The 12,007-nt window shown below is 42.8% G+C and overlaps 1 protein-coding gene across 1 annotated transcript in view; it reads left to right on the top strand.

Annotated features, from left to right (window-relative positions):
• The window catches only part of LOC107123769 (cation channel sperm-associated protein subunit beta-like), a 90,538-nt gene that overhangs the window by 32,260 nt on the left and 46,271 nt on the right, over positions 1-12,007 (top strand). The window contains exons 11-12 of the mRNA XM_015427116.1: positions 4,706-4,857; positions 6,054-6,250. Coding sequence (XP_015282602.1) covers positions 4,706-4,857; positions 6,054-6,250 — 349 coding nt within the window. The remainder of the gene's footprint in view (positions 1-4,705; positions 4,858-6,053; positions 6,251-12,007) is intronic.

The raw sequence follows: 12,007 nt of genomic DNA, 5'->3' as shown, positions 1-12,007 counted from the left end.
CATCATGAGTGTGGGAGTATGAGAGCATTGTATTAACAGGAGAGACGTGCAGAGACAGGTGCCTCCATGGAAGGCCATCATGTGTAGTGAGAGGACAAAGAGAGAGAGAGGAGAGTTCAAAGGGCAGCTCCCAGGTTAAGACAAAGTGAGGCATCCCATTTAAGGAGATAACACCTCTACACTGACTCTTAAGAGTGATGTAGTGACACCCAGGCTGATTTCCCACAAACGCTGCTCCGCGCTCACTCCTCCCTTTTGCCCCAATGGCACATGTCAATTTCACACAAGCTACTACGCAGCTGCATTTCGCCCTGGAGCTTCACGCGATTTGCTTCACGTGATTTTCCCTGTGTCTACTCAATCCTGTTTTTTGAGGATTGAGTAGATGCGGAGGAAATCGTGTGACGCTCCGGGGCAAAATGCGGCCACGCAGCAGCTTGTGTGAAATTGACACGTGCCATCGGGGACAAAAGGGAGGAGTGAGCGGAGCAGCGCTTGTGGGAAATCAGCCTCAGTGTCCAGGCATGCTGAGCTGCTCACTCCAACACTCAGTAGGGCCAAAAAGAGTTGCAGTTCCTTAAAACACAAGCCATTCTTTGTGTAAGTAATGCCTCCTGATGTCAGTGGCTTAGGTTTACAGCTTAATTTATTATGAACATTTCTGAGACAGAATCAGTTAACGAACAGTCTTGCTGTTGCCTGTGAAAGGTCATAAATTAGTATTTACTGAAAGTTCTACAGACTTCTGTGATTTCTCCCAGTGAAATCAGTGTCAGTGTCAGTCAGCTAAGTTAGTTTGGACTGTCTGACAGACCCTTAGTGTACAGAGCCTTGCCTTCATAAGAACTTTTAGGAAAAGCTAGAAATAGTGTCTACTGTTGGAAAATAAATTCTTCATGGTCTGTATGGGAACTCAAACCTGTGCTGAATTCCTTTCAGAAATTTTGAGAGCTAAGCTGCAATTTTATTTGCTCTACCCATCCACAGAGAATGAGTGCTACTGAGCACATCCCAACTTATCTACTCTGTTTGTCTTCAGTTGCAATAGTGGAGCAATCATGAATAACTTCTGTGTACTCAGAGATGTGAGCTCAGCCTTTCTGTTCACCTAAAAACAGAAATTATATAATATAGGCAGATTTTTATCACTGATCCACAATGAACTTCATTTGCCATATTATTTTCTACACTCCCTGTTTAAAGAAATTCTTCTGGAGTTCTTCATAACCTGCCTTGGTTTTCATCATCCTTAACAATATGGTACCATTCACAGACTTGGCCAGTGCACTGTGCTCACCCCCAACTGCAGATCATTTATTAACAAAGTAAACAGCACCTGTCCCAATACCATCCTTGTGGGACACCACTGCTTACATCCCTTCAGTGACAGAACTGTCCATTTATTCCTACTCTTTGTTTCTTGTTGTTTTACCAATTTTTAAACTATATGAAGACCTGTCTTATCCCATGATTGCCAAGTTTCCTAAGGAGTCTTTTGGTGAGTTACTTTGTGAGAACACTTTTGGAAGTCCAAGTATGTGATTTTTTAACCAGATCACCATCATATGTTTGTTAATCTGTCCAAGGAATTGTAAGAAGTCGGTGAGGCAGGACTTACTTTGCAAAAGCCATGCAGATTTCCTTTAGCGGGCTTTGTTCATCTGTGGGTTTAATACTTCTGTCTTTAACAATAGTTTATACTTGTTTACCCAGAACAGGTCTTAGGCTAACTAGTCTATAATAACCCAGATCCCCTCTAGAATCCTTTTAAAAAATTAGTGTGACATTAGCTACTTTCAGACCCACCAATATGAAGATCAATTTTAGTGTCAAGTTACATGTATTGGTTATTAGGGCAACAATGTCACATTTACATAAGAACATAAGAGACGCCAATGTTGGATCAGGCCAAAGGCCCATCCAGTCCAACACTCTGTACCACACAGTGGCCAAAAATACCAGTGCCATCAGGAGGTCCACCAGTGGGGCCAGGACATTAGAAGCCCTCCCACTGTTGCCCCGCCAAGCACCAAGAAGACAGAGCATCACATGCCCCAGAGCCCCTAACTATACCTTGTGGCTAATAGCCACTGATGGACCTCTGCTCCATATGCTTATCTAATTCCCTTTTGAAGCTGTCCATGCTTGTAGCCGCCACCACTTCCTGTGGCAGTGAATTCCATGTGTTAATCACTCTTTGGGTGAAGAAGTACTTCCTTTTATCCATTCTAACCCGACCGCTCAGCAATTTCATGGAGTGCCCACGAGTTCTTATTTTGTGAGAAAGGGAGAAAAGTACCTCTTTCTCTACCTGCTCTATCCCATGCATAATCTTATAAACCTCAATCATGTCACCCCTCAGTCGTCATTTCTCCAAGCTAAAGAGCCCTAAGCGCTTTAACCATTCCTCATAGGGAAAGTGTTTCAACCCTTTTATCATTCGAGTTGCCCTTTTCTGCACTTTTTCCAAAGCTATAATATCCTTTTTAAGGTGTGGTGACCAGAACTGCACACAGTATTCCAAATGAGGTCGCACCATTGATTTATATAGGGGCATTATGATATTGGCTGATCTGTTTTCAATACCCTTCCTAATAATCCCCAGCATAGCATTGGCCTTCTTTATTGCAGTCACACACTGTCTCGACATTTTCAGTGAGTTATCCACTACAACTCCAAGATCTCTCTCTTGCTCAGTCTCTGCCAGTTCAGACCCCATCAATGTGTATTTATATTTAGGATTTTTGGCTCCAATGTGCATCACCTTGCACTTGGCCACATTGAACCCCATTTGCCATGTTGACGCCCACTTGCCCATCTTTGACAGATCCCTTTGGAGTGCCTCACAATCCTCACTGGTTTTCACCACCTTGAACAACTTTGTATCATCCGCAAATTTAGCCACTTCACTGCTTACTCCCAACTCCAAATCATTAATGAACAAGTTAAAAAGCAGTGGACCAAGTACTGATCCCTGTGGTACCCCACTGCTTACCCCCCTCCACTGGGAGAACTGCCCATTTATACTCACTCTCTGTTTTCTATTAATTAGCCAGTTTTTGATCCATAAAAGGACTTGTCCTTTTATCCCATGATTTTTGAGCTTACTTAGGAGCCTTTGATGAGGAACTTTATCAAAAGCTTTCTGGAAGTCAAGGTAAACAATATCTATTGGATCCCCCTTGTCCACATGTTTGTTCACCCCCTCAAAGAACACTAATAGGTTAGTGAGACAAGATCTTCCCTTACAGAACCCATGTTGAGTCTGCCTCAATAGGTTTTGTTCATCTATGTGCCTACTAATTCTTTCCTTAATAATGGTTTCCACCAATTTACCCGGTATCGACGTCAGACTGACTGGCCTGTAATTTCCCGGATCTCCTCTGGAACCCTTTTTAAAGATGGAAGTGACATTAGCTACCTTCCAGTCCTTAGGAATGGAGGCAGATTTTAAGGAAAGATTACATATTTTTGTCAGGAGATCCACAAGTTCACATTTTAGTTCTTTCAGAACTCTCGGATGTATGCCATCTTGGCCTGGTGATTTATTAGTTTTAAAGTTGTCTATCAGTTTTAGGACCTCCTCTCTCATCACCTCAATCTGACTGAGGTCTTTCAACACCCCTCCCAAAATCAGAGGTTCTGGAGTGGGCAACCACTTCTCATTTTCCACAGTGAAGACAGAGGCAAAAAATGCATTTAGCTTCTCAGCCATTTCCCTATCATCCTTCAGTACTCCTTTTACCCCTTGGTCATCCAAGTGCCCCACTGCCTCCCTGGCTGGTTTCCTGCTTCTAATGTATTTGAAGAAAGTTTTATTGTTGGTTTTTACATTTTTTGCTATATGCTCCTCATATTCCCTTTTTGCCTGCCTGGCCACAGATTTGCATTTTATTTGCCATAGCCTGTTCTTTGAGTTCTTTGAAAACCTTTGGGTGTATGCCATCTGGAATTGAACTCCCTTGATGTCTGTCATGCATTTTATCTGAACAGAACAACCTCTTTAAAGAAAGATCCTCATCTGTTTGCATGTTAGGGGGGTCTTGAGAAAGGGCAGAGTCTTAGCCGATGAATATTGGACTCCATGGCAGTCTGCTATGAACTGGCACACAAGCCCCTACTGCGGATTATTAGCACATTACCACAGTCTGTTACACTTCCATAGCCTTTTCCAGAGGAGTGCCAAGAAGGCTACAGCTTTTGACAGGGATGTTCTGTACACCTTCTTTTAATTCCTTCATTTATTCCATTGCCAAGTAGTTGTGCATCTTTCCCCATTTCAGTGATGCACAGAAGAAGAGTGAATTACTGATGTTCTTTTAAGTAATTATGTGTGATGTCCTTCCCTATAACAGGTACCCTTTCTTCTGCTTGATTGAGTGGGGAGGGGACTGAGCAGGAAGTCATTTTTCTGCACCCCCACAATATGCAAAGTACAGCCCATTCTCCATGGCTGGGCAGGTCAGCCTCCAAAAATCTATTTCATCTTAGCTCTTGAAATTTCCAAATGGTACTCTACACAGGCTCCAGTTCCTATTGGTGTGACAGCACGGATGGCCACCCAAAGAACTCCAGTTACAGGTAAGCAACTTCTTCAGTGCTTTCATGGGCCATGATATAAAGATTTGCATTTTATAATTGCTTATTGCTAGTTTTGTGAGTTTTATACCTATGAATTTAAACAATTTTTTGCACTTTGTTCCAGGCAGATGACTTAGCTTTTGATGGCCCTTTATCTCTACAGTACACCACTGAAGAGCAAATAGTGTTTTTCAGTCATGTTCCATCGATTCCACTCTCTGACCATTCCCAGTCAAGGTTCCATGAGGGGTACATAGGAAAAGCATTAGAATATGAGTAAGTACCAGTAATGCTAAATGTTTTAACCATAATCTATCAAGGAATATTCTGTTGGTCCAGGTGCTTTTAGTTAAAAAGTGTATTTGTTTTTATAGTAAAAATGAGTAAATTGCACAACTTTAAAATGGCACATTTATCGATCACTGGCTTTATACTCACTGTGTTATGATTTTTTTTGCCATTGTCACAGCTGACTTACGGCAATTTCCAGTGATTCCACCTTTCTGCTGCACACACCACTCACATTATTCCTCAGAGTCCCCCATCCTGCAAGGAGCAGAATTTTGTGTAGATTAGAGAAGAGAAGAAGAGAAGAGATTGAATTTATACCCCGCCCTTCACTACCCAAAGGTGTCTCAGAGCGGCTTACAGACTCCTTTCCCTTCCCCTCCCCACAACAGACACCCTGTGAGGTAGGTGGGGCTGAGAGAGCTCTTGACAGAGACTGCTCTTTTTCAAGAACAGCTGTGCCAGAGCTATGGCTTGCCCAAGGTCATCCAGCCAGGTGCAAGTGGAGGAGTGGGGAATCAAACCCGGTTCTCGAGTCCGCGAACTTAACCACTACACCAAACTGGCTCTCACACCAAACCACTACACCAAACTGGCTCTCCGGCTGCAGTGAGAGTGGAAAATTTATTCCGAATACAATCCAAATGCTTTTCCTGATCATGAAAGGCAAGGAAGTTTGTTTATTTGATTGGAATATGATCTTTTATTTTGCAAAAATAGGGGCTTTGGTTTTTAAAAATTGTTCAGTGGGTCCTATATTTCTTTTGTCTGCTCCTAGAGCTACTTCACCCCAAGGCTCCACACCCCAAGGCATAGGAAAACTGTAATAGCTCATGTAGTGGATTGCTGAGATTTCAAACTTTTAGTAGACATTGTAGTATTTTACTGTATTTTGAATGATTTTATCATGAGGCATTACCCAAATTGTATCGTGAATTATTTTATTATTGTTGTATTGCCCCAATGAGGCATTGTATCGTCTGTGACTTAAGTTCTGGTCATAGACCATGAATAAAACCTTCTGGATGTGTTACTTTACTATAACCACCACACACACACTCTTTAGGATTTACGAGTACTAGGTTGGAAGAAGCCAAATGGGACAAGTTCTGAACATGCTGTAGATAATTTTATTTAAAGTGTAGGCTGACATTGTGATCCAGTTGTGCTTCCTTTCCATTCAGGATGGGAGGAGTAGGCATAATCAGCAAGGTTTCTCAGCACAAGTATCCTCCACATTTTTTATCATCTGTCATGGTTTATGTTCTGGAACGGTTCCCTGTTGAGACCAGTGCTAGCAGCCCTTGCATAAAAAATACGTTAACCATTCTGCAACCTGATCCCGGCACTACTGCATTTAAGCTTCAGCTTAGTGCTTCAGGTGAGTTAAAAATATAGAGAGCTCATGGCAATGAGGCGACTTTGGGAGGTAATAGTTTCTTTTATTTCCCTGTCAGTCTTCTGTATGACTTGTGTTCCTTGTTCAATGGCCATGTTTCCTCAGCTCCTGCTTGCTCAGGCACACTTATTTTCTGAAATTCACTCTGACACCTTGAAAAGGCTTACTCTTAGCATATGCACAAGTATGAAAGCACATCTTCTTGAAGGGACTGACAGTGCTTGTGCACTGTTAAGCTATCCTTGTCCAATGAGCTAACAAATGTAAGTTTACTCTTGGACTTCTCACTTTTCGTGAAGTGGAAAGTGGGAGCTACTGCCAGGATTGTTCTTCTGCCTCCTGCGGTCAGTTCAAAAATTGTCTTCCCCATTTGACCTCACTGACCTGGCTTCACTGAGCCGTGCTTTTGTAACCTGGAGATTGGATTAATGGAATGTTCTTTACATGGGGCTGCCCTTCAGGACACTCTGGAACCTGCAGTTACTGTAGAATGCAGCCGATCGGCCCTTTAGCTGGAGTGAACCACTGTTCACACATAACCCCCATCCACACTGTAATTCTGATCCAGATTAAGGCTCAAGTGGTTGTTATTTACAAAGAAAAAAGACTTGTGAGCTCTGAACAAGGAACTGAGCTTTAGTTAATGGGTGAATGGCTACCCCTGTCTTTAAAATGTAGATAGGAATCAAACTCTGCTCAAAGGAATGTGGATTGAAACCAGTTTTGCCTAATCAGAAAAGGCGGAAAGAGAATTTGTAAAAAGTATTTGCTGTATTTAGTGTTAATTTGAACTTTTTCTTCTGAGTTTATATTGCTAAGTGGTGCTGCCCATGAATTTCCTCATGCACCCTTATAAGCTTTCCTCAACCGGTACTACTGTACAGCGCTTCTCAGTTCACAATTCAGGCAGTATCTTCACGGTTGCTCAGAATATATTGCAGGGCTTCAGTGACATTGACTAGGAATGTGGCAATCAGATATATGGAGCATTTGTTATACATGCCCATAATAAAACTGATCAATACTTTCCTTCTTTCTTTAGTAAAATAAGTATTTATTTATATTACACTTATTTTACCTAAAAAATGCATCCAAAAAGGACTGCTCCACCTCCCTTGATGACGTGCCAGTTTAGGTGGGAAAGGCTGGCCTGGTCGGGGAGAGAGAGTGTTCCTAGCACCTTAGAAAGCACTGGATGAGAAAAGCTTTCTATCAAATACTTCCACAGCAGGCCTGCATACATGCAGTCCCATGTTTGCTTGCACAGAAGACCATTTGGTGAACATAGGTTACATGTAAGCACAACCTTATTTTCCTATTTAAAATCTAGATTCCTTTTACTCCAAGCAACAGAACCAAAAAAGAGGAGTGCATTTTTATTGTCTAGAACTAACACTGCTGCCAAGTCAGCACCAGACCCCTTTCTTATGGAAGAACAAATACGCAGGCAGACAAACACGGAGACTTCAGTGGTATACATAAAACTTGGTCAGCTTTATTCAGATCTCCGTTCAAATGCAATGTGACACCATGGTTTATTTTTTGTGTGGCTAGTTTGTGAAACTAGGAATAGGCCCATAGATAAAGACTGAATTGTGGCTGTCTTACCAATACCTCATTTCAGTGGCTTCTGCTATTTCCCCTGCCTTTTTTCCAGAGACCTACCTGGTGGTATCACTGTTTATTTTGCAGCATCCAACTTATGGCAAAGCCTCTCCATGTTGTCAACTAATTTACCATCTGCTGGGGAAACTGTACTTGGGAAGCTTCAGCTGATCTGGGAATGACAAGAAACACTCCCCCTCAGAGAACTGGGAAAGCTTTTCATTAAAAAGGGGGGGGGATTCCTGTCACATGCTATACAAGGTGCTTTCAGCAGATATTTGTGTCCCCACCTCCACTTCTGTACTCATATGCCCAGGAATGTTTCTGTCTGTCCACAAATACCACTCACCAACAGCAATCACTGAGTGTTTATACATGGAGTCCCAAGCCCCTATGAAAGCCAGTTTGGTGCAGTAGTTAAGAGCGTGGACTCTAATCTGGGAGAACCGGGCTTGATTCCCCACTCCTCCACTTGCACCTGCTGGATGACCTTGGGCAAGCCATAGTTCTGGCACAGCTGTTCTTGAAAAAAGAGCAGTTTCTGTCAGAGCTCCCTCAGGCCCACCTATCTCACAGGGTGTCTGTTGTGGGGAGGGGAAGGGAAAGGAGTTTGTAAGCCGCTCTGAGACTCCTTTGGGTAGTGAAGGTCGGGGTATAAATCCAATCTCCTCCTCCTCCTCCTCCTCCTCCTCCTTCTTCTTCTTCTTCTTCTTCTTCTTCTTCCCTCCCACTTAGATACAAAGAGAAGGCAAGTAACAAACAGAAACAGTTGTGAATGTCAGTTTGGATAGGTTAAAGCAGAAGTTCCCAAACTTATTTGGCCTACCGCCCCCTTTTCAGAAAAAAATTACTCAGTGCCCCCCTGGAAATCTGCCTTCAAGAAGTGGACAAAAAGATGCAATGACAAATTTGCACATAGTAAAGAAAGATGTTGTTGGCCTGAAGCCAGAGGCCAGCAGCAGCCACCACACAATAGCCCAACAGCAACACCAGTCTTACAAGGGTGCACATGCATTTGCACTTTGCAAATGCATGGCTGTGATTGGCTGTGGGGATCCCTCTCCCCCTTCCTCCCTGATCCCAGGGAAGACCAGGAGAAGGCAGGAAAAGGCTATTTTAGATAGGTTCTGGACTCTTCTTTCTATATGCTTCCACTGCCCCCTTATTTTTATTCAACGCCCCCCAATTGCACCCAAAGCTCCTACCTGGATTGTTCCCAAGGCACCTGGATCATTCCAGCACCCCCTAGGGGGTGGTATTGCCTACTTTGGGAAACAGTGGGTTAAAGTGTGTGTGTGCTGGAGTGGACCCCTGGAGCAGTTTTGATAGGTTGGATATGAAGTGGGGGGTGAGTGGGTATGAACTTGGCTGCAGGAAGCACACTGGGTTGGCAGGTGTGGACTTTCAGAGGTACTGGCTAATGGTTTTGCAGATAGCCTTTGTGTGACTGGCTACCAAAAGGGGGGGGGGGGGGGGTCAGTAGCTGCCCAGAATGGAGTAATTGCCTTGGAAACTGCAGCCACCAAGGTTCCTCACTAACTTGGTGATCAGAAGGAAGTTTAGGTATCCTACAAGACTAAAGTCACCTCTTGCTTGAAGATGTGCATAGTACAGCACACAATGAGCACATCTAAGACCCTGTAAGGAATGCCAGCAGTGCTTCAGATGGCCTCTCCACCAGCATCCAGGACCAGCTATGATAACTAATTGTACTTCTTTTCATCTGTGGCCTAGGGAGCAGGTGGGGGGGGGGAGCAGAATCATGTCTGAATAAGTACAGGCTCTCAAAGGACCTTAAAGCCAAAGTCCTGCTAAGGGGGCAGGTTGGGCAAGACAAAACCAAATGGTTGAAGTGTGATTCCTCACACCCAGGGTAACACTACCACCAGTCCCCTTACTACTCTGTCAGCCAGAGACCAAGGGACTAAGTTTCTAGCTGTCCTGGGCCTAAGAACAAGGAAATCAACCCTATAAGGTAGGATGCTTACAATATCAGTTCCAGAAAACAATTATTTGGTAGTTTGGTAGCTGTGGCCAATATGGGCTAAAGTTCTGGATTCAGACTGAAGCCCCAAAACCCAGTAATATCACATGTTTGTGTTTTAATGTGGTTTTAACCCTTATTGTAAGCCACCCTGAGCCTGCCTGTGGCGGGGAGGGCAGGATAAAAATTGAATAAAATAAATAAATAAAGTATAATTAAAGTGATTTATTATAAGATTGTCGTTAACGCACTTTGCGCTCACCAATAATAACTTCTCAAGACAGGTCTCCTTCGATGAAGCAGGTTTTTATTTGGATACAGCCTGCAGGCAGGGTGCGTCTCGCTGTTCAGAGAGCATTGAGAACACACACCGAATTGAGTTATTCAGCCTACTTATATACTCTCCCCGGAGAGGTGTGGAAAATAAAAAAATGCCCTCTTCCGGCCCCCAGAGCTGGTGACCAGAAGTTACATACTGCAATTCCCGATCGCCTAATTACTTCACTTCTGCTTTTTATTTAGACAAACCCAGTATTTTCCTTAAAAGGGCATCATTTCCCCTTATTCTTTAATTCCTCCCCACAAAGTTCAATCTTGAGTCACTCGGGTCGAGCCCCCCCTGGTCCGTTGGGTCAACAGGAATTTCAAACCACGAGATGTTCTCTCCCTTCGAGTATGTGTTCATTACTTTTTCACAATCATCTTAAGCTGCCCAGCCTACTTCTCTATTTTTCTCCAGCCTGGGTTAGCGAGAACAAACAAGTCAAAGCAGTATAAATATATATATTTGGGTATATGTGCTAGTTATTAAATACATTCTTCAAGCATATTGATTTCTTTGCTAGGTAAAATTTTCAGGTACTTTTTCCAGTGTCACATTAAAGCTATGGCAAGCCCTTGTTGTGTTTTGCCGTTTGCTAGGTAACAGTTGAACTTTTTCCTCTCTTAGCTGGCCCTGGAGTTTAGTTCCTATTTTCTAGCCTTATTCCATAACCCCCTCTCAACGCCCACCACAAGTATCTTGAGACAGGTCTTCTCATAAACTGGGACAGGTCTTCTCATAAAACAGGGACTTTTAGACCGCAAGATGTCCTATTTCAACAGGCCTGTCTTGGGCCATCATCTTTTCGACAGACTTGTTTGTCAGAGTCAAAATGCCAGGTTCCTCATTTTGTTTAGACTGGTCAGCATATACACTAAGAATATATAAAAATATGCAAGATTAAACATAATAGTTCCTTTGAAAAGCTTCTGCCTATCTTTATGTTCCAACTACTCAACTGTTAATCATTCCACTGGATAGTCAGGTATCTTAGGTGCTTTTCCTGTCACCCAAATTGCTGAGTGTAACCAGGTTCTTCAAGACTTCTGCTCAACAGTTGGCAGCTTAGTTTCTTCATATAGACTATCCTATCTTTTCGCTGTCTGGTTGCATTTCTGCTTTCTAAGCAAGCAAGCGTAAGCATTTATTTTCTAGCAATACACTTTTAATTTCAATACACAGCAAACGTCCCTCTAACTGAAGGCAATTTTCTATAGGTTTTAAAGTAAAGAATCCTTAATCTTTGTGAAATATTTCTTTGCTCATGGCAATTTCCCCTTTTTACTGAAGACAATCTTTTGCAATGAGTGGGGTGGTTTTGTTCACGCCGGCTGCTGTGTAGCAGAGTTCCTCTTTTCTAGCAGTCTCCCTTGAGTCAACTTTATAGTAAGCCCTAATCATTGATTGATTTCCAGCAATACAATTTTAAAGCAATACTTTAAAGAGTATCTGACAGAAGTCTTTATTCAATTCATTTCTTACAAGATTGTGCAGAAATATACAGTAAAAGAGCAGTGAACAGTGAGGATAAAATAATAAAGCTAAAGATCTAACCTGAACACATTTACAAGCATTTGTTCAAGATCCAAGTTTTATCCAGCGAGACTGTTTCAAAGTCCAAAGTCCAAGGCAAGAGCTCCAGACAGCATGGCCCACCCAGAATCAAGATGTGTCCCAAAGTTAGGTGGAATCCAGACAAGGGGTGAAACCAGAATGAAAGATCTTTCCTTTATGCTCAGTGACTTGCATTGGCAAGATCCTAGTTGACCAATCAAATGTATAACAAATGATGGGCACGAAGTGGAGTACGAAGTGAAAGTTGTCGCAA

The sequence above is a fragment of the Gekko japonicus genome, unplaced genomic scaffold (assembly GCF_001447785.1).
Source record: "Gekko japonicus isolate JY-2015 unplaced genomic scaffold, Gekko_japonicus_V1.1 scaffold256, whole genome shotgun sequence".
Taxonomy (NCBI): domain Eukaryota; kingdom Metazoa; phylum Chordata; class Lepidosauria; order Squamata; family Gekkonidae; genus Gekko; species Gekko japonicus.
The sequence above is the reverse complement of the archived record's forward strand: the minus strand, read 5'-3'. Positions and strand labels throughout refer to the sequence as shown.